At 42.9% G+C, this 26,371-nt stretch overlaps 1 protein-coding gene across 4 annotated transcripts in view; it reads left to right on the forward strand.

Moving 5' to 3' along the window:
* igsf9bb (immunoglobulin superfamily, member 9Bb) overlaps positions 1 to 26,371 on the forward strand; it is a 126,713-nt gene that overhangs the window by 21,626 nt on the left and 78,716 nt on the right. For all 4 annotated transcript variants that reach the window (XM_084029277.1, XM_084029280.1, XM_084029278.1 and 1 more), the window contains exons 2-3: positions 6,745 to 6,936; positions 24,082 to 24,228. In XM_084029277.1, the coding sequence (XP_083885403.1) occupies positions 6,745 to 6,936; positions 24,082 to 24,228 (339 nt within the window). The remainder of the gene's footprint in view (positions 1 to 6,744; positions 6,937 to 24,081; positions 24,229 to 26,371) is intronic.

The raw sequence follows: 26,371 nt of genomic DNA on the forward strand, positions 1-26,371 counted from the left end.
TTTTAGTTTCCGCCTCTTGTTGCTGTAACATGAACTCATCTACTTTGTGTGTACATCCTGGAGCAGCCTCCATACAGGATGTGAGCCATTCATTCAGGTTTTAGCAGCAGGTTCCCAGTCATGCTGCTTGTACACATGATGCAGCAGGATAGCAGGATAAAGCCACTGTTACATTGTTAAACCATTGCTATCATTATAAATAATGCTCAGAAAACTTAAAGGCAAAACTTTCTATAATTATTTTATTATTTACACATGTAACACTTATTAGGAATTGACAATTCATGCAACAGTATTAAGTAATATATGGGCTAGATATGCAGGTAGTAAATATAAAAAATATGCCAGCTTTAGTAATACAGAAAATATGAAATATCACAATATATCACCAATGTAACCCAAAAATATTAATTCCTCAGTTATAACTCAGGTGCACCCTTTAACCTGAATTTTCGAATCAATCTTACATTCAAGTACAAATCTTCAACTTCAGTTCAGATACTCACAATAAACAATAATATCACACTGACTTACAGATACCATCCATTGCGGGAGAGTATCCTACGACTCAACGTACAATTCTGGGAATGCAAAGTTAATCCAAAACGAGTCAAGTCAAAGTCCAAGAAATAGTCCCAAAAAGATGTGAATGAGCTCAGAGGTCCATAAATGAGAAAAATAAAAGTCTGAGGTGTCCAGAGGTCCAGGGGGAAAGAAGTGTATGGGAAAATAGTGAGAATTGTGTGCTAGGACTGAGTGTGAGGGTATCTGCAGCTACTGGGCCTACCACACCCATGGGACAGCAGGATTTGTCCAGAGACCGCCGGAGATCTTTAAATTCTTCTCTAGCGTCAGGTGGGATAGCTTACCATCTACATCACCAGAAGGTCTAAGGCAGGGGTGTGAATCTTACGAGGTTTTTTTGTAATTTGTGGTCGTACTTGTGATTTAACATATTGCAAAACAATACATGTTTAATGTGATGGTGGCTCCAAAGTACCATGATTACACAAGAGTTACGGTACTCCTGGCAACAATCACAAATACACAGCAAACACTTCCTCCTCCTACCTCTGCAACCTTGCTTACACTCTGTAGTGTGTGTGTGTGTGTGTGTGTGTGTGTGCGTGTGTGTAGATGTGTGCAAGTGTGTAGGTGTGAGTGAGAGTGTTGGTGTGTGTGTGTGTGTGTGTGAGAGTACACTGCCCCCCCCCCGGGTCTTTGATTGTAAATGAGCTAAACCCTTCTGGGTGCAGATGAGCTCCGTCTCATCACTTACAAACAGTGAAGTCACACCTTCCAAGGAGCCTGTTTTTGTGCCATGATGTCACCAGCAGCCAATCAACAAGTAGCAGTGCTGTATTGTGTGTTTGTGTGCGTGTGTGTGTGTGAGAGAGGGGGGGGGTTCACCACTGGGAAAAGCACAGTTATTATCTGTTTGTATATATGTATATATATATATATATATATATATGCAAGAACATAGTCTACAGACACACAGCCTCTCGGTGATGTCATCTAGTCTGTGTTACATAGGCCTACTGTACCCTGTATGCTGTGTGGAAATAATAGGCAATATGATTTGTTGAAATGGTTAATGTGTGCTGTGCCCCCCCCCCGGACAATTTATAAACTCAATCTCTCTCTCTCGCCCATTTCTTCAGGCTGTCCTCCCGCAATAAAAGGCAAAAAAAAAAGAAGTATTTTATGGTGTGGTGTATGACAATATCAGCCAGATTCTTTCAGCTGCAATCCCGGTGGTGTAAAACGGACTTGGGAGCAAGAAAAAATCCTCCGATGAAAATCTGTTTCTCATATTAAAACATCGGTCTCTGAACACTTGCTCTCCTAAAGAATCACAATCCGCGCACCAGGTTTTTAAAATGTTTTATCCGCGCACAGAACTCCATGGGATCTTTTACAAATGCTGACACCATTTTTCAAGAGAGCTGATTGGTCAGTAGGTGGTGCTTTTCTACACGTTGATCTCTTATCAGGAACATAACCTGCATAAGTTAAAGCACTTTGAAATGTTGCTGTTTTCATGATAAATGTTGAGGGACACCCCCCTCCATGAATACCGAATGGTCCCTTAGTGGAAGATAAAAATCTTCTGTGTAGTGCAAAGCCTCGACAATCGTTACTTTTCATAGTGAGTGGACTTCAAGGTGCCTTGGCCCCTCTCATGCTCTCCTCTCGCTGCCTTAATATGCATTTGAAAGCTTTAACTATCAAGTCGATGCCTTAACGCAGCCTTCAATGGATATTCAATTATTATAGCAATTTGATTTGTTTGGTGAGTTCCACAATAAGCACATTCTGGTTATTGTGCTCTTCCTGCTGTTACACACACCACCTCTGCTGATAGACATGTTTAAGCCCACTCACTGCTTCCCTCCCAACAAAGAAAGAATGTTACAACATTTATATGTAGCAGATTATACATCATGGTTGAATTCTGTTATAATATTTTTGGAAATGTTATTGATGATATTGAATAATTTGAATAGGAACATTTGCATATTTGGCCAGATAACACATATACAATGTGGAAGGCCACAACGCACTTTAAGCGTCTGACAGGCGCATTTTGAAGTCCTGAAGCAAAAAGCAGAGCTGCAACCAGCAACGATATTGACAATAGTGAAAAATGCAGCTGAACAAACATTCCTGTTATAATGCCTGCACTGTATACTTAAAAAAGTGAACTTTGGGTCATTCCAGGAGGAATGTTGCAATGCATGCACTGTAAGCTCAGGCTCCCCACACAACCAAAAGTAGGCTATAGGTTCATATTTTGCCAAGTCTGTCTTGTACAAGACTCACATATGTACAATGATTTCCTCCATCTAAAGTGGATCTATTGGATAGATAGATAGATAGATAGATAGATAGATAGATAGATAGATAGATAGATAGATAGATAGATAGGCAAGGCAACTTTATTTGTATAGCACATTTCATACACAAGGCAGACTCAAAGTGCTTCACATCATAAAACAAAGTGAGAAGAAAAAAAAAATAGAAGAATTAAAAGAAAATAATAAAAAATTAAAAAATGCATTACAGAAAGAAAAGAGAATAAAAACATATTTGCAATAATTAAAAACAGTGCAGACATTAAAAGATTTAGCAGAAAGCTATGGTGAACAAAAGTTTTCAGTCTAGTTTTAAAAGTGGTCAGAGTTGGGGCAAGTCTTACATCTTCAGGAAGTTTATTCCAGCCATTTGTTGCATAGTGACTAAATGATGCTCTCCCGTGATTGTTGTTTACTCTGGGAATCACTAACAGATTGGTCTCAGAAGATCTTAGTGGTCTAGAAGTCTTATGTAGTGGGAGCATATCAGTGATATACTTCGGTCCTAGACCATGTAGTGATTTATATGTGAGCAGGAGGATTTTGAAATCAATCCTCTGACATACAGGGAGCAAATGTAAGGATTTAAGAATTGGTGTAATGTGCTCACATTTTTTGGTCTTTGTAAGAACTCTAGCAGCAGCGTTCTGAACAAGCTGTAGCTGCCTGACAGTTTTTTTCGGAAGACCTGCAAGGAGACCATTACAGTAGTCTAGCCTACTAGTAATAAAGGCATGTACAAGTTTTTCTAAGTCTTGAGCTGACATGAGCCCTCTAAGTCTTGCTACATTTTTTAGGTGATAGTAGGCTGATTTTGTTACTGATTTAATGTGACTGATTTAACGTGACTGTCGAAATGTAAATCAGAATCCATAATAACCCCAAGATAGATAGATAGATAGATAGATAGATAGATAGATAGATAGATAGATAGATAGATAATTTATTGATCCCCCAGGGGAAATTGGGGTTCACATTTGTAATGCGTTGGAACTCAGCAAACACCGGCAGACATAAAAACAAATGTTTATACATTAATTTCGAGAAATACTATAATTAATGTATGCATCAATTGCATGTTTGAATTGGCATGGCTGCCTCCATGATAAAAGATGTTGCAAGATGGTGCCTAAACAAACTTTGCCCGGGTATCCATGGATACAGAACACAACTTGCATTTCAAATCCATCTCCAACCTGCAATTTAATCAAAACGTTTTTGAAAGTATGCACGTTTTTAGGTTGACATTGCTGACACTCCAAAAAGATGCTGATGCTTAATATTTAATGCATCAAAAATACATTATTGATTAATTCCACAGTTTGCAACAGGTTGCAGGTCACCAAGATTTGTGTTTTACCAGTCGTTATATATACACCTGGTTCAACAAGAAAATGTAATCAACTACATTTTGTCTGAAGAAAGGAAGCGAGCTGCTTTGTATCTTGTTGGTAAGTCAGATACTGGGTTTAGGCATTTTGTAAGTAGAGCTAGTTGTAATATTTAGTCTTGTCTAGATAGCTTGTTGTTTACATTCTTGTGAAGCTGTTCATACTAAGTGTCAAATACTCCTCTCCTCCCTGGCTGAACTTGGCATCACTGACTCTGCTCTAACCTGGTTCACATCATACCTGACAGATCGCACCTTTCAGGTCACATGGAATAGCTCTATGTCCAAACGCTGTTCTCTGGAAATGGGTGTCCCTCAAGGCTCAGTACTAGGGCTGCTTCTGTTCTCATTATACACCGGATTTTCTTTCTTTTGACAAATGTACTTCTTGTAAGTTGCTTTGGACAAAAGTGTCTGCTAAATGCCCTTAATGTAAATGTAATTACTGCAGTGGAAATGTATTGTATTAAAATGCAGTCGCCAGTTAAGATGAGGTAACCAATCTCTGATGGAGAGACTGACAATATTTTAATAAAATCAAACTTCAAAGATATTTCAGGAAATGTCTTACTGAGGTGTCTTTGAAGCTTAAGGAAACTCAGCAGTCACTCTCCACTTGAGCCTATAGGGACAGATTAGTTACAAAAGATATTACTCTAATACAGTTATAATATAAACGTGGTACTTGAAAACGTTTTAAGATAATTTTCTTCCTGGTTTAATACTTGTACAGTACATGATTGTGGAACAATTTGTGGAATATTTAAAACTTTGAGAAGGAAGTACCACACTATTAATTATTTGTCCATTTATTTGAAAAACATATAGAACTAATTACCTACTCGTGCTACTTCAAAAATGTTTTCCGAAAATCAAAAGTTATGATTCAGCTGTGGACATTTACTTAAAAGAACATTGATCCACATAAAATTAAAACAACTTTACTCTTACAGAAAACTCAGTAGTATATTGTTGAGTTAACTGAATAGCTAGGTTTAATTGCTGTAGCCATAATTAGGGCCCGAGTGTCAACGTCAGGTCGTGAAGGCCCTGTTGTAATTCATTACGCGGAAGTAACCCATGTTCTGGAGGCCACCACATTAAAAAAATACGAGAAACTTCACTATTTTGAAGGTTTCATATTTGGCCACAAAAAGTGGATCACGAGTGCACTTTGGGAGCCCCTACACACCGTTTGCACACATGGGGGTGAGTGTCCTCTACAAAAAATCCTCTTGGAGTACCAAAGTCCGCCTACAGAAAACTTCCGCCATCTTGGACTTTATGAAAAACCTGATTTTGCTCATTTCTCCGACACCGTTGATCCAATTTGGATGAAATTTGGTTTTCGTACTCATTAGACCTAGCTTGGCTCATGGAATTTTGAAAATATGGTGTTAAAGCAATTCTTACCTTTCTGGCATTTCACACAGCACTTTTGAAAAAAAAAATAACATGAACAATTCCACCTCCCTCCAAAGTTTATTCGGTCCGAATAAAATGATTGGTGAGACCTTTATCAGAAATATATGACAATTAAACATTTATGAGTTTCAACACCTGATGGATATATTTTACATTTTAGTGTGCCATATGCTTATTAGGAGTATTTTAAGATTACAAAAAGATCTCATCATGTGAGACGTGTACAAAGTTTTGTGATGATTGGCACAATGGTTATGGATTTAGTATTTATTTCCAGAGTACCCCCTTTTGATGTTCATTAGGTAATATCTTCTGAACGCAACAAGATTCTACAAAACCTTTAATATATTTTGATCAGCTTGGTCTGGTAATGATCCACAGAAGATTTGGTCGGAATGGGATCTGCATCGTAGGAGGAGTTAAATGTTAAAATGTTAAATAAACCCTGCAACTGGCAAAAATGGTATAAAATGCTGGCTTCATGTAGCACCCCAAAGTGTTATATTATTCTAAAATGTGCTGGCCACAATCTAGGGAAATTTGTTGACAGATGTAAGTTTTGTGATGATTGGAGATATGGCTTTGGATTTATGGGTGTTGATTTCCCCGTCCCTTTGATGTTCAAAGAGCTGATTTACAGATGCAACGCTATTTTACATAACTTTTAATAACTTTTGATCAGTTTCGTCTAATAATGATGAACAGTAAATCTGGTAGGAATTGGCTGGGCGTTGTAGGAGGAGTTTGTTTTAAAAAGATGGGACAGAGGGACGAGATCTGATTCGCAATATTACTGGTAAAATGCTATCACGCTGGGTTTCAACTCATAAAGCCAAGCTACATAGTAATTAGCCTGGGATTGGTGTGGCCCGTCCAGCAGCTAGCCCACAGACTCACAGTTTGAGTGGTATTGCTCCATCACTAAGCTAACAGAGTGAATTATTGATATTACATATTGAAGCATTGTTTTCATTTCCACTGTAATCTGTAGCATAGGTGTGTAGGCTAAGCCACAAGTTGCATATCACGTGTGATTGTTACCCTTACTGACCTGTGAATGCTGGCCCCCAGGTGCCCACGGAGTGCGAGAGGAGCCCCAGTTTGTGACGGTACGTGCAGGAGAGAACATCATCCTGGGATGCGACGTGTCCCACCCCCTGAACGGCCAGCCCTATGTGGTGGAGTGGTTTAAATATGGAATGCCCATCCCCTTCTTCATCAACTTTCGTTTCTACCCTCCTCATGTGGACCCGGAATACGCCGGTAAGATGGGGAAAGCAGTCACAATGAGACTACAAATGGTGATGTGATGCCAAAAAAGCACTGTTTGTGAAGACTGGTGACTCAATGTCAGCATTTGCCTCCAAGGTTCAGGCTTGATTTAAACAAGTAGATGGCGTGTTGAGCAGGGTTGGAATTTCGTAATTTTAGGGGCAAGGCCATTTGGCCTTCACTTTCATTATTTTTTTAGGGGCACCAAGGCCACATGACAGGGCACAAAGGCCATTGAGTAAAAATAGATGATTTTACCTTTCAGATTAATACCAAAACATCCTAATTCATAACAAAACATGAATTATGTATTAAAATAATTTTAATACCAATATCAAGTTCATGTTACATTGGATTTTTTTCAATAACAACTTACAAAGGATTTACTACTTGAGAGCAGTAAAACATATTCTGTATAAAATCTTCATATGTATAAAGATGCACGGGCACATACATGGTAGGCATAATAAAAATGCAGCTGTGTGCTTTCACTGCCCACTCGCTCAGCTCCACTTGGGTGGCTGTAATTAAGCCCACTACGCCGCACAGGCGCTTTTTACATGGAACTTGGACAGGGACAGGGGCACAAAGGCCACCTTGGCCGTAAATTTACATTTTTTTTCAAAGGGCATCAGGGCCAAAGTACGGGGCAACGACGGCTGTGGCCATCGTGAAATTCCCTCCCTGGTGTTGAGCCATTTGAATCCATATACAAAGAAATGTCAATACCACTTTAAAGTCCCCCTCCGATCAAAAATGTGATGTCTGATCTTCAATGTGCAGAACTGTGAATGTTTTAACAGTCTTCTGCTGAAGGAGCAAAGTGTCTCCATTAAATCTCTGTTGAACTCCTGGATGTAGCAGCAGTATTAAGGACACACCCTCTCTGCTGCCGAGTTGTCTGCCATCATCATGGTTGTTTTTTATTTTTTCGTCGCTCAGTTTGACCTGATGTCACATTTCCGGTTGAGTTAATGAAAGTGACATTTTGTCAATGTCTGTCATTTTAACTGGTGAAAGTGCCATGGAAGGGGTGTCAAACTAATTTCAGTTCAGGGGCCACATACAGCCAACTTCTATTTCAAGTGGGCCAGATCAGTGAAATCCTGGCATAATAACGTATGAATAACGACAGCCCAGCTGTGGAGGGAGCAGCGTATTCAATAAGCCTTCCAGAATGTTCCTGAAAATGTTTGTCCAGGTTAGTAAAAAACTCACCTCGTCGTTAAAATCCTCCTTCTAGTTCAAATTCCAGTTAGAAGTTTTTCCGGGCGTAATAACGTTGAGGCCAACTGCTCTCTTGGCTCTGTTTTGATTGACAGCCCAGAGGGTGGAACCAAATTACAGTATAAAGGAGGTCAACGATTGGCTGAAAGTTACACCTCGGGCTTGTATGAGTTTCAGGCTGATACGACTCAACAGTCACCATGAATGAATGATGTTCAACTTCTCCCAATATGTCTTCCTCATATTCATACTGGGACATGTTCTCTGAGGAGTATCTTTTTCTTGTATCTTTTTAAACGTTGTTTATCTCAGTGCTTCCTGGGGGTTATTGCACAAAACCTGGATAAGAGCTGGGATTTCCCAGTCATCCCGGCTGAAGTTGAGTGATCCAGTTGCATGAAAACATGTCTCATATATATGGAGAGTTATCCTGTGGAACTAGCCTGCTACACACCAGGCTAACAGCCAGGATATATTTATCTTATCCTGTATCTCAGCCACCTGGTTGGGCAACCGACGTGTTCATTGTAATTATTCCACTGCTCGTTCCATGCAGTACTCGAGTTGTAAAAAAGAGTCAGGGGGGATGATGGATTTAACATAATTTGTGCTGATGACAGCACATATGGTGGGAGACCAACGGTGTACCCTTTTGATTATTGTTTAAGCACAAAGATAATTATTATATTCTATTACTCTAAAACAACATGCATGCTATGGATATATATTACGTGTCAGATACTCCTGTCATTGATCTTGACCAAGGCACCTCTGAATTGGAGTTGGTCCCCAGGCTGGCATGGCTACCACTGCTCCTACATAGTTAGGGTAAATGCAGAGGACAAATTTTCCCACTGGGTGCAAGTGTCATGATACCTATAAATATATTGGGAATACATCTATTTAATGTTGAAACAAAACCTTACAAAACATTATAAATGAACACGAATCCTCTCAAGTCAAGTCAATTTTAATGTAAGTCCACGAACAAATTAAACAGATTAAACAAATGTAACATTTACAAAATCTGAAAATAATACATATAATACAAATAATACAAATACATAGCACGACATTTCTAAACAAAAAAAAAAGGGGGGAAGCAAAATGAATAACTGACTGATAGTTTTGTTTAATCGCTGCCTGTTTCATAATCATGTTTTTTAATGTATATTTTCCAGGCTCTTGCTTTCAGATCATTAACCAAGCAATGGCTTTAAAGCCAAGACTTGACATAAACATCTGGTTGGAACATTTGTAGTGGAGGGCCAACACTTGATGAAAAGCAAGGCTGACATACTTTGTACCTCTAGGCAGCTTCTAGTTGTGGTTAAAATGTTCATCTGACTGAACCCACGCTCACACTCAGCTGTGAAGATGACCAGTGTGTCCACTAAGGAGGGGTTTTAGCTATGCTGGTGCTGGTGGTTTGATTTCATCAACAGTTTTGAGTTTGACCATATCAATATAATCCCCCGATTCCTCTCTGAATTTGTCTGTTATTATCAAGCTTAAAAAAGGAGCAGAGTTCCTGTATTTCCGTTTCGGCATCATGAACACCACACGTGGCCAGTTGAATGGCTGCAGCACTTTGACATTGTTAAGAAACCTCGGCAGGCATCCCATTTTTGTTTCGATATTAGCAACCAAAGCATGGTGGTGGTTTATTTCTCTGCTGTGCCTTAAATTATTTGACAGTGGCACTCCTTTGGGTAGCTTCAAACCCATAGCAGTCTGCCTCTTCTGACCAGGCTGCTCTGCCATGGGGAGCGTTATGTTTCTGTCTTAAAGAGAGAGAGAGAATTCGGGCAAGTCTTCAAAAGCATCGTACATGACTCCGAGATTCTGCAAAGAGGTTGCATTAGAAAGGTGATTTATTAAACCACTGAACATGCATCTTTCTGTTGAACTTCTTTTAGGATCAACTGTGCATTAGAAAAGTGCCTGTGGAGTACAGGGTACTACTGCCATACAGCTTTAATAGTCCTGTAACTGGATGCCACCCATCTAGTGCTGAGAATTCAGACACTGTAATGCAAGGTCCTGACAACATTAAGTGAGCTCACGGCGGTTTTTGGCCGATGCATGATACTTTACTCTCTTACAAGCATAACAGAAGCTCCAACTAATGCATAGCAAACAAAATGCTCCCTCATAATATCTTCAGAGAAGCCATGGTGTGACAGGGTATTCATAAGAACTTCATAAATTCCACCTGCATTGGTAGCAGAAAGCTCAACTATCCTAGAAGAATGTACGTGGCTCTTCACTCATCCCTAGGCTTGCTCTAATATAAATGATCAAAACTTTTACTGTGAGTTGTAGCTTCATCTATCAAAACAGAACATTTTGTTCCACTTTGAAGGATCTTTCCAACTACTCTCTTTCGCATTTCATTTACTATGTTTTGGCTGAATGTTGAACTGGAATGGTCTGAATGTAAAGTTCTTCCCAGATTTCACAATCTTGTAAACTGTACAAAATACCCCATCAGTGGTTAAGATAAGATTTGCATATCAGTAGTCAATGTTTCCAATCTCTTTTCTTTTGCCTTTTTCATAGTTTTCTCAGATGCTTGGTGATAGTCTGACATTCTATACTTGTGCATCTTCCTACAAAGAGACTGCAGCTGTGCTGCTCGGTTTGCACCATAGGCAGTAACTTTAACTTTGGATCACTCATCAGCAATATGCATCTTGCTCCCACTTGACCCAACTACTTTAATCTTCTGGCAGGTTAGGCAGCCAAGTTTTTTGCTTTGGCATATTAGCCATGGATATTGCTTTTTTTTCCTCCCTGAACATGTTAGATGTCTAGCATTCAGGGATATCTTGCTAATCATCTCCCTGGTAACTTGGGCCGTCAGAATCATCTGCACTATCTTGCCCTGCTTCTGCCTCCTCCTCTCTTCTTTTTTCTACCACAAAAACATACAATCTATGTTAAAGCCCCCCTTGGTAGGATTAGCGACATTTCCCCCTCTTCGAAAAAGAAAAGTGTATATTTAGAATGATGTGACGGCCTTGCTAGCTGTGTGTGTGTCTCTCCTCTAACAGCTATTATTTTGCCTAAGGTTCAGCTGATGCAGCCTGATCTGGAGCACCTGGGCCCGGTGCTCCACAGGAAATAAAAGGCCCAGCTTCCTGGGCCTCTCTCTCTGCCCTGCTGACACCAGAAGCCCTGTTGCTGCTTTGTTTGCTGCTTATTTTTGCACTACAACACCCTATACACATTTTACATACACACCCACATGCACACTACTGACACTTACTGACTTCCACACCTCATATTTGTATTTAGTTTAACTTCATTATTAATTTTGTTAATAAATTACTTAAATGATTGGCATTTCGTGTCTCTTCCAGGTTTTTGTCATGACCTAGAGCCAGGTTTATGACAAAGTGGGGGCTCGTCCAATTAAAACATTTGTTGGTTGATTCAAATGGCAGCCTTTTGGACTACGGTAGTAGTCGTGCATGTTGCTTTGGTTTTGGCAACACCTCTGCTAAATGTGAGTATTTGAACTTAGCCTGTGTTTGAGTGTATTTCCTTGCTTGCTTAGTTTGTGAAAATGAGTTTTTGTGATTTGTTTTTGGGACTGTATGGTGAGTTTAATCGTAAACGCCAGGCATTTTTTCATGCTGAAAACAGGTGAGCAAGTAGACTGAGGTGTTCTTTTGTGTTTAATTCTTGAAAGTGGTGCGGATTTTCCCTGGTAGGCTGTAGCGGCGTTTCCTTTGGATTCGTCCGGGGAACCTGTGTAGTGCTGTGGCCAAAGCGGTTGAAGCATTTGCTTGGGAGCCCTTCGTGGAAATCAGATGGCTTGCTAGTCGCTTGGCTGATCCATCGGGCTTCAGTGCATAATTACCCTCCGCTAGGCTTGGGCGGTAATACGGTATACCTCGGGTCTTAAAAATAGCAACGGTATCAGTTTCAATACCGTCATTAAAAAAATGCAATGCACTTATATGAGAGAGAGAGAGAGAGAGAGAGAGAGAGAGAGAGAGAGAGAGAGAGAGAGAGAGAGAGAGAGAGAATTTCAAACCTCTTTATTTACTTACTACAGTCTTTTAAGGACCTTTGCATTTTCAAAAAAGGAAGTAAATAATTAAAAGAAAAGAATAAATAAACAACAAAAAAATGCAAAAACATGATTTACCTCAAAACAGGTCCAAAAAACAACTCATTTTCTATAACAGAACATAAAACATTATTGCAGCTCCATGTGTTGGAGAACTCTTTCATATTGTTTGTGGCTCTGTAAAAACTAAAATCAACATGTACTCTGACCTTAACCATTCTAACGAATAAAGTTGCTGCGTCAACATCCAGAGAGCTTTCCACTTTGTTTCTGCGACTGAGGTAGATCGCCATTTTAGCTTGGCCCAATATAAAATTAAACAACTGACAATTCTGTCTTTTCCTCTGTCTGTAAAAACAACCAAAAATGAACATTTCCATTGAAAAAGTGCCTCCGAGCATTGTGAATATTCGCTCCAGCAGCTGAAACAAAGAAACCAGTCTGTCACAGTCCATAAAGCAGTGAAACACAGTCTCTCTCTCTGCGAGCAGAAAGGACACATCTCATTAACATTTTGATTCATCAACGAAATAAAAGCGTTCACAGCTACAATCCCGTGGAGAATTCTCCACTGCAGATCTCCGACTCTTTTAGTTATTGGTGGTTTGTATAGCGCTCTCCACGCAGGTCTGACCTCATCATTGAGCCCTAAATGAGCTCTCCAGGGGGTGTCAGTCCGACCACTGAGCTTGTCCTTGTTCAGGACCTGAACCAACAGTCTATACATGGTTTTACCTTTGATGTCATTCAACCTGTTTGGTGGAGTGTTGCTGAACTCCAGCAGTTTACCGGTGCAGTTTTTAAAATCAGGAACAAGTGTCAGTGCAGGGAAGGGGTCCTCACTTTTGGGCTGACGGTGTCCGTTACAGTGAGCTGTTAGTAAGGAGAGTTCAGTCTGTGTCAGCTCACCTCTCCAGGTGTTAAGCAGGTGAGTGATGGACCTGACAGATCTGACCCCCCCACGAGAGGCCAGAGCTGCAGCGTTGGTCAAACCTGGTCCACACTGTTGCACCACTGTGTCCCAGTGTGACGACCCCCGCTGAGCGAAACAGCTGTAGCACGGAAGATCCCGCTGTGCGCTCCACGTTGAGGCGAGTCCCGTACACCACTGGCTCTCTCAAAAGCCAGAACAAAGAAACGCAGTTGGCTGGATTCTGCTTGACGAACAACCTCCATACTGTAAACAGTCCATTATAAAAAGTTGGAAGGTTGCACAGTTTGTGAGCACTCAGGTCCATCAGGAACAGGGCCTCAGCGAGACCCAACCCTCCAGCCCGTCTTAGTATGGCTAGGGCTATGGGCCTCCAGACGAGGTCTGCTGGACCAGCGAGGAGCCTCTGGATGAAGCGAAGTCGGAAAGCAGCGCCTCTGCTGGCCAGATGGATGAGTCCCTGTCCTCCGTCCTCCTTGGGCAGAAACAGCACACTCTGTGGGACCCAGTGCAGACGGTCCCAGAAGAAGTTGACCAGCAAAGCTTGTATCCTGGCCAGGAGACGCGGCGGGGGGTCCACACACGCCAGTCGGTGCCACAGCATTGAGGATACCAAATTGTTTATTATTAAAATACGTCCTTTAAAGGAAGTGTGTGGTAAAATCCATTTCCACCTATTTAGTCGCCCTTCAACCATCTCTAAGACATTGTCCCAGTTCCTGCACTTAAAAGGTTCATCACCAAGATACACACCAAGGTATTTTAAGCCCCCCTTGTTCCATTGTAGCCCCTGAGGTAAGATGATCTGCCCGCTTACCTCGCCACTGGTTGCCAAGGCTTCACTTTTTCCCCAGTTGACTTTAGCTGAGGATAATGTACCAAACACATCAGCAGTTTCGACAAGGACATCAATATCATCTTGTTTTTTTACAATGACCACAACGTCATCAGCATACGCAGACAATTTAAAACTTTTTTGACAACCAGGGAGGGTTATACCTGAAAGGCGCCGTCTCAGTTGGTGTAGAAGAGGCTCTATTGCCATGGAGTAGAGCATGCCAGACAGGGAGCAGCCCTGTCTGACCCCCCTCCGCACCTTAAAAGGAGCACTTAACCCACCGTTAATCTTTAGTACACTCTCAATGTCACTGTACAAGACCTGGATCTTGGCTATGAGACCAGAGTTGAAACCAAAAGCGTTTAGTGTCTGCCACAAGTACTGGTGTTCAACTCGGTCGAATGCCTTTTCTTGATCTATAGAAATCAGACCAAGGCCGCAGCCCAATGAACTGGAGAGGTCCAAAATGTCCCGAATTAGAGAAACATTGTCAGATATCAGCCTGCTGGGTACACAATACGTCTGGTCAATGTGAATGACATGCTCCATCACTTTTCTTAGCCTCATGGCCAGCACCTTGGACAAGATTTTATAGTCTGTGCAGAGCAAAGCTACTGGCCGCCAGTTCTTTATTAGTTGTAGATCTCCCTTCTTGGGGAGGAGGGTGAGAACCACCCTCCTGCAGCTCAGTGGTAAGTGTCCTTTGCTAAAACTGTCTCTGAGGACAAGTAACAAGTCCTGGCCAATCACAGGCCAGAAAGCCTTGTAAAAGTCTGCAGGAAAACTGTCAATCCCTGGAGCTTTCCCACTGTCCAGGCTCTGAATCGCCGTAGCCAGCTCATCTGCGGAGATCTGTGCGTCCAGCTCAGCGTTGGCCTCCTCGGGAACCTTGGGTAGACCCTCGTAGAAGGATTTCGCCACCTCCGGTCTCTCCTGGAACTCCTCTTTGAAGAGCTCCTTGTAGAAGGCAACTGCACAGCTCCGTATTTCTCCCGACTCCTGCAGCAGCTGCCCAGTGTCGGACCGCAGGGAGTGCATGAGTTTCTTTTGTCCATTCTTCTGTTCAAGGCCAAAGAAAAAATGAGAGGGAGCATCCATTTTAGTCACATACTGGAAACGGGAACGGACCAGGGCTCCTCGAGCAGAGAAACCCAGCAGGTCTGACAGAGCTGATTTTTTCCTTTTGAGAACTTTAATATGTTCTCCTTCTCCTGTGGAAGCTGCTAAATCTTGCAGCGCCACTATTTCTCTCTCCAGAGCTCTCATAGACCTGGTCATGTCCCTTGTAACATTGAGAGTGTACTGCAGGCACAGCTGCTTTATTTGACCCTTCCCTATATCCCACCACTGCTGTAGTGAGGTGTATCGAGATTTTGTCTCTGTGTGGTTCTTCCAAAACAAAGTGAAAGCATTGCTAAAAACAGTATCAGACAGCAAGGCTACATTGAAATGCCAATAGGCACTGCTACATTTAACGTTCTTGATAAAAATGGAAACCTGTACCAAAGAGTGATCTGAAACTCCTACGGGGTGTATAGAGCAACTCCGAAGCACATTGGTCTGCCGTCTAAAACAGTAAACTCTATCAAGCCTGGCCATGGATAGAGAGTTATCTCTAGCATGAACCCACGTGTACTGCCGCTGTGTGGAGTGGAAATGCCTCCAAGTGTCACATAGATCATTTTCTTCAAGTAGTTTGATTAAACAGCTCTTGGAGGCTTTATGCGGTTCTGGATGGTTCCTGTCTAGAGTGGCGTTTGCAGTACAGTTAAAATCACCACCCAGGAACAAGTAACCCTCCCCACTGCAGTTGTTGACAACAGTGTTTAAAATGTCTAGAAAAACAACCCGTTCTCTACCCACAGTGGGAGCATAAACATTAACAAAAGTCATTTTTATATTTTGTTGACTTGTATCTTCAACAAGCGACCTTCAATAATGTTTTCAGTGCTATAAGAAATGGGCGAAAACCCCCTAGAGAACAGGACAGCAACTCCTCCACTGTTGCTGCTCTTGTGGCTGAGGACGACTTCTCCATCCCACCCCCTTTTCCATGCAGGCTCATTCTCAGCTGTGCTGTGTGTTTCTTGCAAAAAAACTACATCTAGTTTTCTAGCCGAAAACAAACTAAAAAGGCCAATTCTCTTCGCTTCCTCCCTGGCACCATTGATGTTTAAAGATCCCAGTTTGATGTCACACATTGTGAAAAGAAAGAAAGAGACCGCAGAGGAACACACAGAAAAAGGAGGACAACAGTAAAAACTCAATCATTAGCCATTTGTGACCGAATTCTTACCCCCAGCTTTCTGAGGCGAAACACCTCCTTATCAGTGAAAGCCTGCTGGCCAGAGCTTCCTGTGTTCCTTGAGAAAAATTTAACAGAGTCAAGGAACAGCTGTAAATCTGGGAAGTAATCCTCCACTTTGACTTGTCTCATCCCTTTCGTTTCTTGTAGAAACGAGCGGATTCTGCCGCTGGAGTAAACACTCTGGGCCTCCATCTGCGAGCTCCATGTGGCCTCCCCTCCACTGTCCTGTGTGCTCACCAGACTGTCCCCTGACTGAGAGGAGGGGCACACAGGGGTTGTCTTTGACACCTTAGACACCTGCTCACTGTTTGGTTTGCTTTCGGGATTTTTCCTTTTACTCGACAGTTTAAAAACATCATCATCATTCATGACTTCGTCTTCGTACAATACAGACTCCGCTGCACGGGTCGCGGTGTGACCAATATCTACCTGCAGCTCAGCAACTGTCTGCTCACCTTCCTGACTCATCTGATCCTCCGTGCCCTCGCCTTCCTGATCGCTGTCAGCCCTGTTTCCTTTCTGAGGATCCTGCGTGTTCCTCCGCGGCTCGGCCGGCGCAGGGGCACCGCCACCGGCTCCAGCCGCGGTCCCCGCCGCGACCGAAACCGCGGCCCCCGCCGCGACCGAAACCGGGGCCAGAGCCGCGGCCCCCGCCGCGGCGGAAGCCCGCGCCGAAACCGCGGCCATTGTGTCCGAGGTCACATGTACAATGTAATCATACTCGTCGATCCTAAATCTGAAAACCAAATTCAGCTCCTCATCATTTTTCTTTAGGACCATGAACACTTGTCTCCTGAAAGATACGACATGCTTCAGGTGGGGAGACTTGCAGCTAATGGGGATCATCCTCACGGGGGACACCAGCTGTCCGTGTCTCGCTAGCTCTTTTTCCAACAGCTCATTCTTCAGAAAAGGGGGGACTTTTGAGATGATAACCTTTTTTGCAGGGTTAACGAGTGATGACACAGGGGTGAAAGTACCTTTTACCACTATCCCGCTCTCTAGCAATCTATCCACTTTTTCTGTGCTGTCCAGAAAAATCACCACCGCACTGTTCATTCTGGACGCAGATTTAACGCTTCCATAGCCCACTTCCTCACCTACAGCCAGGCTGCACTCCTCCACGGAGCAGCCGACCGCCGGGGAAAGTTTGATTGCGTGTCGGCGCGTCAGCGTGGTTAAGCCGGGGCCTCCAGCAGCAGCCATGCTGAGCGGCCACGCTACCTCCGCAAACCCACAAACAAACCTCCTCCAACCAACACACAGTAACAAAAACACCGACTATTAACCAAGAGGATTGAAAAAAAATGAAGCAAAAAAGAGTCAGAAAACTCTAGATCTCCGCAACACACTCACTCTCGCTTACCACGCTCACTCCCAGCATGCACTCCGAGAGAGAGAGAGAGAGAGAGAGGGCGAGTCGCGCACCGAGTGACCTGGTCTCAAAGAAGAACACGCCCCATTTCAGCGTGAGTAGTTGTGTTCTGTAAATCCAAATGTCAGAAATTGAGGCTTTTATTGCTGCTTCATCTGAGGAGGTATTGGATAAATGTACAAAAGAATAGTTGATTAAGATTGCTGAGCACTATTCTGTAGCTGTGGGGGATAAACGCCTAAAAGAAAATGTTAAATTTACTTTAAGATCAGCATTGGTAGAAAAGGGGATTATGACAGAACATCAGGAAAAGCTTCTCTCAGTCAACACTGCTATATCTATCCAGACACAAGGGTTGACCTTTGAACAACAGAAAGAGCTTCTCATGTTGCAGTTGGATAATGAATGCATTCTGCAGTGTGAATTCTACTTGACTGAGAGAGGCTGATTCTGAATGAAGATTTGTACAGAATAAAATGCCTAAGTGCTAAACGCCAGCTTCCTTTCTTCAGTGCACCAGAACACAACGCAGTAGTCGGCGAAGTGCAGATCACGCCGGCTAAATAAAGTCTAACCTGACATTAGCTAGCTAGCTGGAATTAGTTAACAAGAAAACGTACGTAAGCTCCAAACTAACATTGTTAACTGTGTTGTTATCGCCTCTGTCCAGAGATTCCACCTTTGGTGACATATCAAAAGTATTCCTGACTCTTGACTTACCTTCAGTGCTCCTTTTTGCCCTCTTAAAACCGAAGTCCCTCAGATCAAGCTATCCATGTTGCTTGGCCATGATGCTGAAATTACCTGAACCTATCCCTGAACTCTGAGTCAACCAACTCTGCGATGGGCAACTCTGAGTTTTCGGTTCCAGAACAGCTGTTCTGAATTAGTTCAATCAACTCTGAGTATGTAAACTCTGAGTTATGCACGTGCCTGCTGACTCTACAAAGCCATCATCAATGGAGCTCTGATACTACGATTCACCATGGCAACCGGGAGAGAGTTATTAGATATTACTGAGTGTTTATGTAGAAAACGAGCTCATCCTGAGAAAGCGGAGCAACATAACTGTATCAAAGTAGAGAAAGTTAAGACAATTACTGCCTGACTTAATGCATATAGCTGAATCAGTTGATTGATCTAAAGGTGATAACGCTTTGTTTCAGTGTTGCAGGGCGACACTGTGGTGTAATGGCTAGCGTGGTTCACGAATAGGGGTGTCACGATACCAAAAATTCAGTAGTCGGTACCAATACCAGTAAAATTACACGATTCTCGATGCCAATTTCGATACCACGGTAAAAAAAAGATTTTCCAAGATTCCATGAACTTGAAACATGAATTTCTTTATTAAAAATATCAAAATGTCATAAGACATACAAAACTCAGTGAAAGAGCACAGAACAACACAATCAAGTGCAATGTAGTGCAACAACTATTGTCCATAGACACATTCCAAACTTCCAGAACTTTCAACTTTCAAAGGTGCTGTGCAGAAACAAAACAGTGAATGTAACAGTGCAGCCATTCAGTTAACAAGATGCACATGCAACGTTCATGTAACGTTAACGTGTATTTCAGTATGGCAGATAAAAAAATCCTTTCATCCTTTTCATCCTTTGGATGTTGTTAATATGAATCAGAACTCACCGTGAATTCTTTGAATAAATCCGGATGACGGTCTTTCAGGTGCTTCGCCAAATTTGACGTATTTCCTCCTTTGGTCTGAAGACCACGGTAGCACCGTTTGCATATCGGCTTCTGCGGGTTCATTATTACGCCATGGTCATCTGCCTCAAATGCGAAATACTTCCATACCCGACTCTTTGTGCCTTTTTTATCCACAAGTCGCGGTGGAGCCGTAGCCGCAGTTGCCATCTTTCACGTGTTTTTGTTTTGCTATGTGTAGTTCCACTTCTTCGTGAACTAATACTTCTGATGTAAGTATCGACTGGAGGCGTATACTGCCCCCAACAGTTCCGGAAGAGTAATGACACCGATGCCAACACTAGAATCGGTGCGATCGGTACTTAAAAAAACCGGCATCGTCGGTGTTTTGACATTTTAGAATCGAAAGGTACTGTAAGTATCGGTTCTCGTGACATCCCTATTCACGAAGTAGCAGAATGAGCAAATAATCATTTTCATATAGGTGTAATCCCACAGGCACAAAAAGAAAGTGTCTGCAACTGAACATTAAGCATGAGAATATTGCACAAATACGTAGACTAAGGCATATGATTTTAATCATATTTCACATATTAAACAGTAAATATAAGTGGCTATTTCAACAAAGACATATCCTTAAACATTTGTGACCGGCCACGGCAAAACCAGGAACAAGTCGGTCTCGGGGCATTTTGAGTTATTCACAGATTCTGAAAGTGTAGTTTCTAAGCTTTCCAATGATGTCTAACACATGGAAATGATAATATTTGACGAAGTTGTGGCCATTTGAATCTATGCTTCTCTGAAAACTGTTCACTGAGAAAACTGGCCTGAAAGATTTGCAAATCTCACCTCACCTCACCTGGCCAGAAAGGAAACACAATGGTGCTCATTTGCATCTCATTCAGATAAGCCCTCCCCCCTAAAGATGTCACTCAGTGATATCTGGTATCTGTTAGCCTGCAGGCACCGTCTAAGTAGCTAGTGCTAATGATTTAGCAGCTAGCCTATTGTCCTCAGGTAGGCTAGTTGCTAAACTATTACCATCACAGTCAATTCAAGCAATGCCAACAGGCCCCTTGGCACATTACTGTTAAATCAGATGCCCACATTACGAGCCAAAAACCTCCTATTACAGCTTAGTTTCGATGTGCATATAATTTTAAAACGACAGTACTGAGCTAGCTTAGCTAGCTAAGCAAAGTAGATAACTTGGATGTTAACAGAAACTCACCCCATAATAAACTGAAAAGTATTCCTGAAAAGTATTCCTGCAGACTCCGATGAAATAAGAGGTCCGGGCGGACTTTCTTTTCGTCTGCGCCTTTTTGGTGGATGCAGTCAACTCCGACGTAACTACTGTATGTCCGTTTGCTCTCCATCCATATGCTGTACGTAAACTCTTGAGAAAGTTTGTCGCTACATGAATGTCTTCCAAGGAGAGAGTTCTCCTTTCTTCTTCCGTAGCAATTGCAGTCAATGTTACGGATTTCCTTCATTTCCCTGTCTTTATCCCGTTGAAATGTAACCGTAGATATAGCGTATGATATCTTCCGCTCCAGCTCCTCTGCTGCGGCCGACACTGATGCTGTTTAAGTAGCCATGTGTTTCGTGCAGCTGATTGGCTGAAAAAATAACAACAGTGCGTGAATGGCCATCGGTAATCAGTATGGAAATGAACTGCATCACCGTACACGGCCCCGCAGAGACAGACAACTGCAGATTTTTTCCGAAACTACAAATACAAAATGTATACTTTTAAGGCAACTAATACTGTTATCTGAAACATAAAGTGGCTTCTTCATGATCTCAACTTGCATATTCTGCAAAAAAACGGAAATCACTAATTTTGAAAAAAAAAAGCTTATTTCGTCGTTTACGCAAATTCGTCCCACCCGACTTGTTGCTGGTTTTGCCGTATCGAGTCACATTTCAGAAAACTCCCGTTCGCCAAAAATCTAAATTGCTCTGCAAAGAGTCTGTCCGCAATATGAAATGTTGAAAATGTCGGAGAATATTGTTTAGATATATATATTTTCTTTTAAGATTATTTTTTGTCTAGAGCGCCATTGAAGCCTTTAATTAATTTTTTTTCGGACAGTGTGAAAACAGGGAGAGAGAGAGGGAGATGACATGTGGGAAATGCGTCCCGGGCGGTAGTGGAACTCGGGACCACCGCGTCAAGGACATTGAGCCTCTGTACATGGGGCGGCTGCCCAAACCACTGCGCCACCGGCCGCCCCATTGTTTAGTTATTTGATCGGTAGGAAAAACGGTAATCAAAACCCTCTCCCGATGTAAAGCTTCTGCAATCACTTTTATTTCCATATCGATTAGGTTGATGAGGAAAGGACGGCAAATTTTTTTCAGAAATGGTTCAGATTCTGGAAAAAGGCGGAGACATGTAGGGAGAAACTCAGGGTTTGTTGAAGAAAACCTGCCAGCGAGCAGGTTAGGTTCACAGAGTCAGTTACTATGGTAACTGACCTAAAGGTTGAGTTCACTCTCTTTCTGGAAAGGAAAACTCAGAGTATCCCTCTTCTCAGGGTTAACAAAGAGTTTCAGGAAAACTTGCTTCCTGGAACACACCCCTGGATATCTAAATTCTGCTTTTGTGCAGTAGTCCAATCCGAGCCAGACAGAGAACTGTTGGCCAATGGGATGCAGCCCAGGGATCATGTGTTCCTTGTGCAGGAAGTAAAAAGAAAGTATGGTTGCAGTCGTATAGTCGAATTAGGTCCTGACTCCTATTCCTAAATCCTATTCCTTGACCTCTGGGGAAAACGTCAAGGGGTTAAGGAAAGGCGATAGGAGAACTAAAAAGGATTAGGAAAAGACAGCCGTGGTGCTCAGAGAATCCGACCGGACTTTCTCTAAGCTACATCATTATAATGTGTCCGCTGATGATTTACAGCTGATGATCGGCACCGGCGTTTGACATGCATCTGTGCTGGAAAAACTACAATAATGGACTACGAAAAGTGCATCGTCCACTTCTCCCCATGTTGTTGGTTTTATATGCAGCTTGTTCACTGACTGGCTTCAGTTCAAGCAGCTCCTCCTTCCTGTTAGAGCCTTTGCTGTATTACATTTAATTTGTGGGTTTAGTTTAGTTTCTGTCAAACATTTGTTACATGATTTAAATAAATAAAAAACACCATTCAATTATTATCAATAACACACATTTATCAACACAATTCCAATTACTATATGTCTGCATGAAAGTAATTATTAAATATGTCAATATCGTTTGTTTTCATGAACGGCCGAGGTGTGGGCACTATAAATGTTGCTCTCGCAACACTGTGGGTCGGCGTGATCTCCTTTCCTTTCGTATAAGAAGGTCCGTTGCATCCTATGCTAAAGGAGCTGGAAGCATTGGAGCTCCTTTTCTTTGCATTTAGAGAATTCGAACGGCTCTTATCATGGCGGCCACTTGTTTACTTCCGGGTCACTTCTTCAGTTAGGATCCTAAGCAAAATAGACTATTCGAACACAGCCTAAGCATGTTATTGACGTTATTGTACGCCGAAATTAGACTCTTGAACTTGATATTAGCAGCTAGCTCCACCTTGTCCACTTATGTAAACTGGAAGCACAAAACACAAGATGAACTAGTAGCACGTCCAGTTTGTTGCAGTGATCTGACGTTAGACAGAAATATTGCCGGTAATGGAGTGCTCATCTTCCTCTCCTGCGCCGTCTCACTGCATGAGCGAAGGTGAGCGCACCTTTGACCAGAATGTACTGTTTATAAAGACATGATCATGTATGATCTCTTGTTCATTAACTTCAGTACTTGAATACATCAAGTCCAATAAGACATCCACTAATGTTTGGACACATTGTTTACCATCAGAGAAATGGAGGGCAGGTACACATTTGTAGCTAGTGGAAGACACATAGATAATATTAAAAGCATAGTTAACTCAGTGATTTTCAGTTATTTCCATTCAGCTGTATATAGCTATCAACAGACATGGTTGATAGCTATATACTATACAGTATAAATATAATAACACACAGCATCCACTGCAGCTGATATATTTACCTGGTGTGTCATGCTGCAGAGGGAATTTGGAGGGGAAACAAAAAATCAGTCAGGAATACCCACAAAGTGTAATAATGAGGAAATGAATGAGGGCTAGCAAGGCTTTGATCATGACGTTTTGAGCTGGCGTGTGCTCCATGAAAGCCCTTTGTTTAGCCTGTATTGCCCGTCGCCATCTGTTATGATCCAGTTCCCAGATTGCCCGGATTAACATCATCAAACCCCCCTTCGCTCAGCTATCCCTGACTCTGTGCTCACCAAGTCAAAAGCCAGTATCTGTTCTGATGGGTTTGGACTCCGGTGGAACCCTGAGGGTGCTCTGTTGTCAGGTTGGCCACACCCAGCTCCTTAAAGGAAGCAACGACCTGTCCGTGCCTCAGTGCTCATGGCCACACATGGAGATGAGGACATCTCAGCCGCTCTGAGTCACTGGGTATCCTGCTTTGATAATGTGTTGCCATTAACAGTGCAACTCCCTTGATGTTACCCAGGATCCCTTCATATTTCCTTGTGAAGGTTGATATTCTCTTCATTCATTCATATCGCCCCTCTTCCTTCCTGCCCTTAATTTCCCTCATTAAATTAAATCCACCCATCCATCTCTCCTCTCTGTGTCCTTTTCTGCTGACACGTCATCTCCACCTCTCTCTCGACCAGGCCGGGCCAGTCTGTACGGCAAGTCCTCCCTGCGGATACAGAATGTGCGCTCCGACGACCAGGGCTGGTATGAGTGTAAGGTGCTGATGCTGGAGCAACAGTATGACACCTTCCACAACGGCAGCTGGGTGCATCTAACTGTCAACGGTAAGACCTGATTGCATGCTTTGGTCACACTACAGTTTTACAGTTGTTTTATAGAAGTTTGTCCAATTGTATGTCCTTGTGCAAAATAAACAGCAAAGTTTGTAGCCCTATCTGTAAAATATTAGATTTGTTTCTTTGCTGTGAAGACATTTTCTCATGGCAATGTGTGGTGTGTTACAGGAGTCTAGCACTATAAGGCATACGTCACCGGTGGAAACATGAATATGTATTGAAAGTGGGTGATATATGGAGTGGGAATGTAAAATAAATGTCTAATTTGGTGCCTTCTTGACCGAGAAAAGGCAGACTCTGACTGCGTTCGAATAGTCTATTTTGCTTAGGAAGGTTCCTAACTGAAGAAGTGACCCGGAAGTAAACAAGTGGCTGCCATGATAAGAGCCGTTTGAATTCTCTAAATGCAAAGGAAAGGAGCACCAATGCTTCCTTTCAGAGCTCGTTTAGCATAGGATACAACCCCTGGCGAAAATTATGGAATCACCAGTCTTGGATTAGGTTTTTAGTTTGTGTATTATGCATGAAAGTTTGGACCCCAGGAAGAATAGCCTTCACTGTGGTGAAGACTAATGGGGATCCGTAATAAACAATTAACAATACAACTGACTTAAAGGGCACATATTATACTGTTTTCATCAATTTCACACAGCTGTCAGAGGTCCAACAACACTGTATTCGATATGCATTGCCCCAAACCCATCTGTGGTCCTGAATTTCAGCTGTCTAAAGGTTGCTCAAATAAGCTCTGTTGAGAACATGCTGTTTCTGTGTCTGCACCTTTAAATGCTAATGAGCTCCGTCTGTCATCGCCTACTCGGAGAGAGACAGGACGCCGCTTGCGCTACGCGGTGCCTGCGGCAATGTTTACGTGGATGTATAGCTATGGCTCGCCTATGTGTCTCAGGTGAAGTTGCTGGGGCCCGTATTGTGGGGACAGATACTTTTACTAGGGTCAGTGTCGAGGCAAAGCCAGCTTTGTACTGACCCTCGTTACTGAAGCAGCCCGCACATAGAAGCACATAGAAGCTAACACGGAGCCGTAAAAATGAAACGCAAGAGGCCAGACCTGGACCGCCGTGCACGGTGCTCTGTCGGACACACGCCCCCGGGTTCCGTCCGACTGGAGGCAGCAGAAGACGCACCAGAGCGCGTGAGACAGAGGGAGGATTGTCTCCAGCTTCACCTGCACAGGGATTTATTCACGGAGCACCAGCCGGATCACCCAGCCGGATCACCCAGCGCCATGACCGGTGTTGGGACCTTACCGTTAGGACTACACAATGCGGCCTACAAAGCCTACACAATGGGGCCGAACAAAGGAACAAAGGAGATAAAAACTACAACCACCATTTTAGTGTCACCTCCACCTGGTCGCGAGATCTGACGTCACACAACTGGTGCCCTATTGGCTGACAACTGCATGGGACTCCAGGGGGTCCTCCGGACCAGCCGTGAGCTATAAATCCCGGCGCCACCAGAAGAACCTCCACCAGAAGAACCTCCTCTCTCCAACGTAACTCGCGTTACACCAGGAGGTGAACATTACGTCTGCAGCGTTTCCCTTTGTCCTAGGCCGCAGTCTTTCCCCCAAACTCGCTGGATGAGCAACAGACTGTTTTACCCCTCTTTTTCTCTATTCGTTTTATTTTTCTTTTGTTTATCATTTTGGATCCCGAGGAGACCACCGCGACAGCGCGACTCTCCCGTTCCCCGCGGTAAGAAGAAAACTTTCTTTGTCCCAGCTGCCAGCAGAACGGATAACTCGACCCGTCTTTGTCTGAAATCAGCTGACTAAATCGCCGAGCCCCGCGGTTGTTCCTCACGGTTTTCTTCAACCAATTGGATCCGGCGCTGAACGAGCGCCCACGAACTACCGTCCGTTGCCGGCGTCAAGGAACGCCATCACCGCACGGGACGAAACCCTCACATCGACGTATCTCACATCGACAAAAGTAAGAGGCTATTTGTCTGGGCAGAAGCAGAGATTCGATAGTGTAGGACATGCTTGTAATTCTTGTTAATGTGTTTTAAGTTCTGATCGCGGACCGCCGAGTCCGTTTGTTCATGTGCTGCTGTATTCGAATGCTGATCGTGTACCCACGCAGCTGGGTTGATTTCTGTAACAGTG

The sequence above is a fragment of the Eutrigla gurnardus genome (genome assembly GCF_963514095.1).
Source record: "Eutrigla gurnardus genome assembly, chromosome: 15".
Lineage (NCBI taxonomy): Eukaryota > Metazoa > Chordata > Actinopteri > Perciformes > Triglidae > Eutrigla > Eutrigla gurnardus.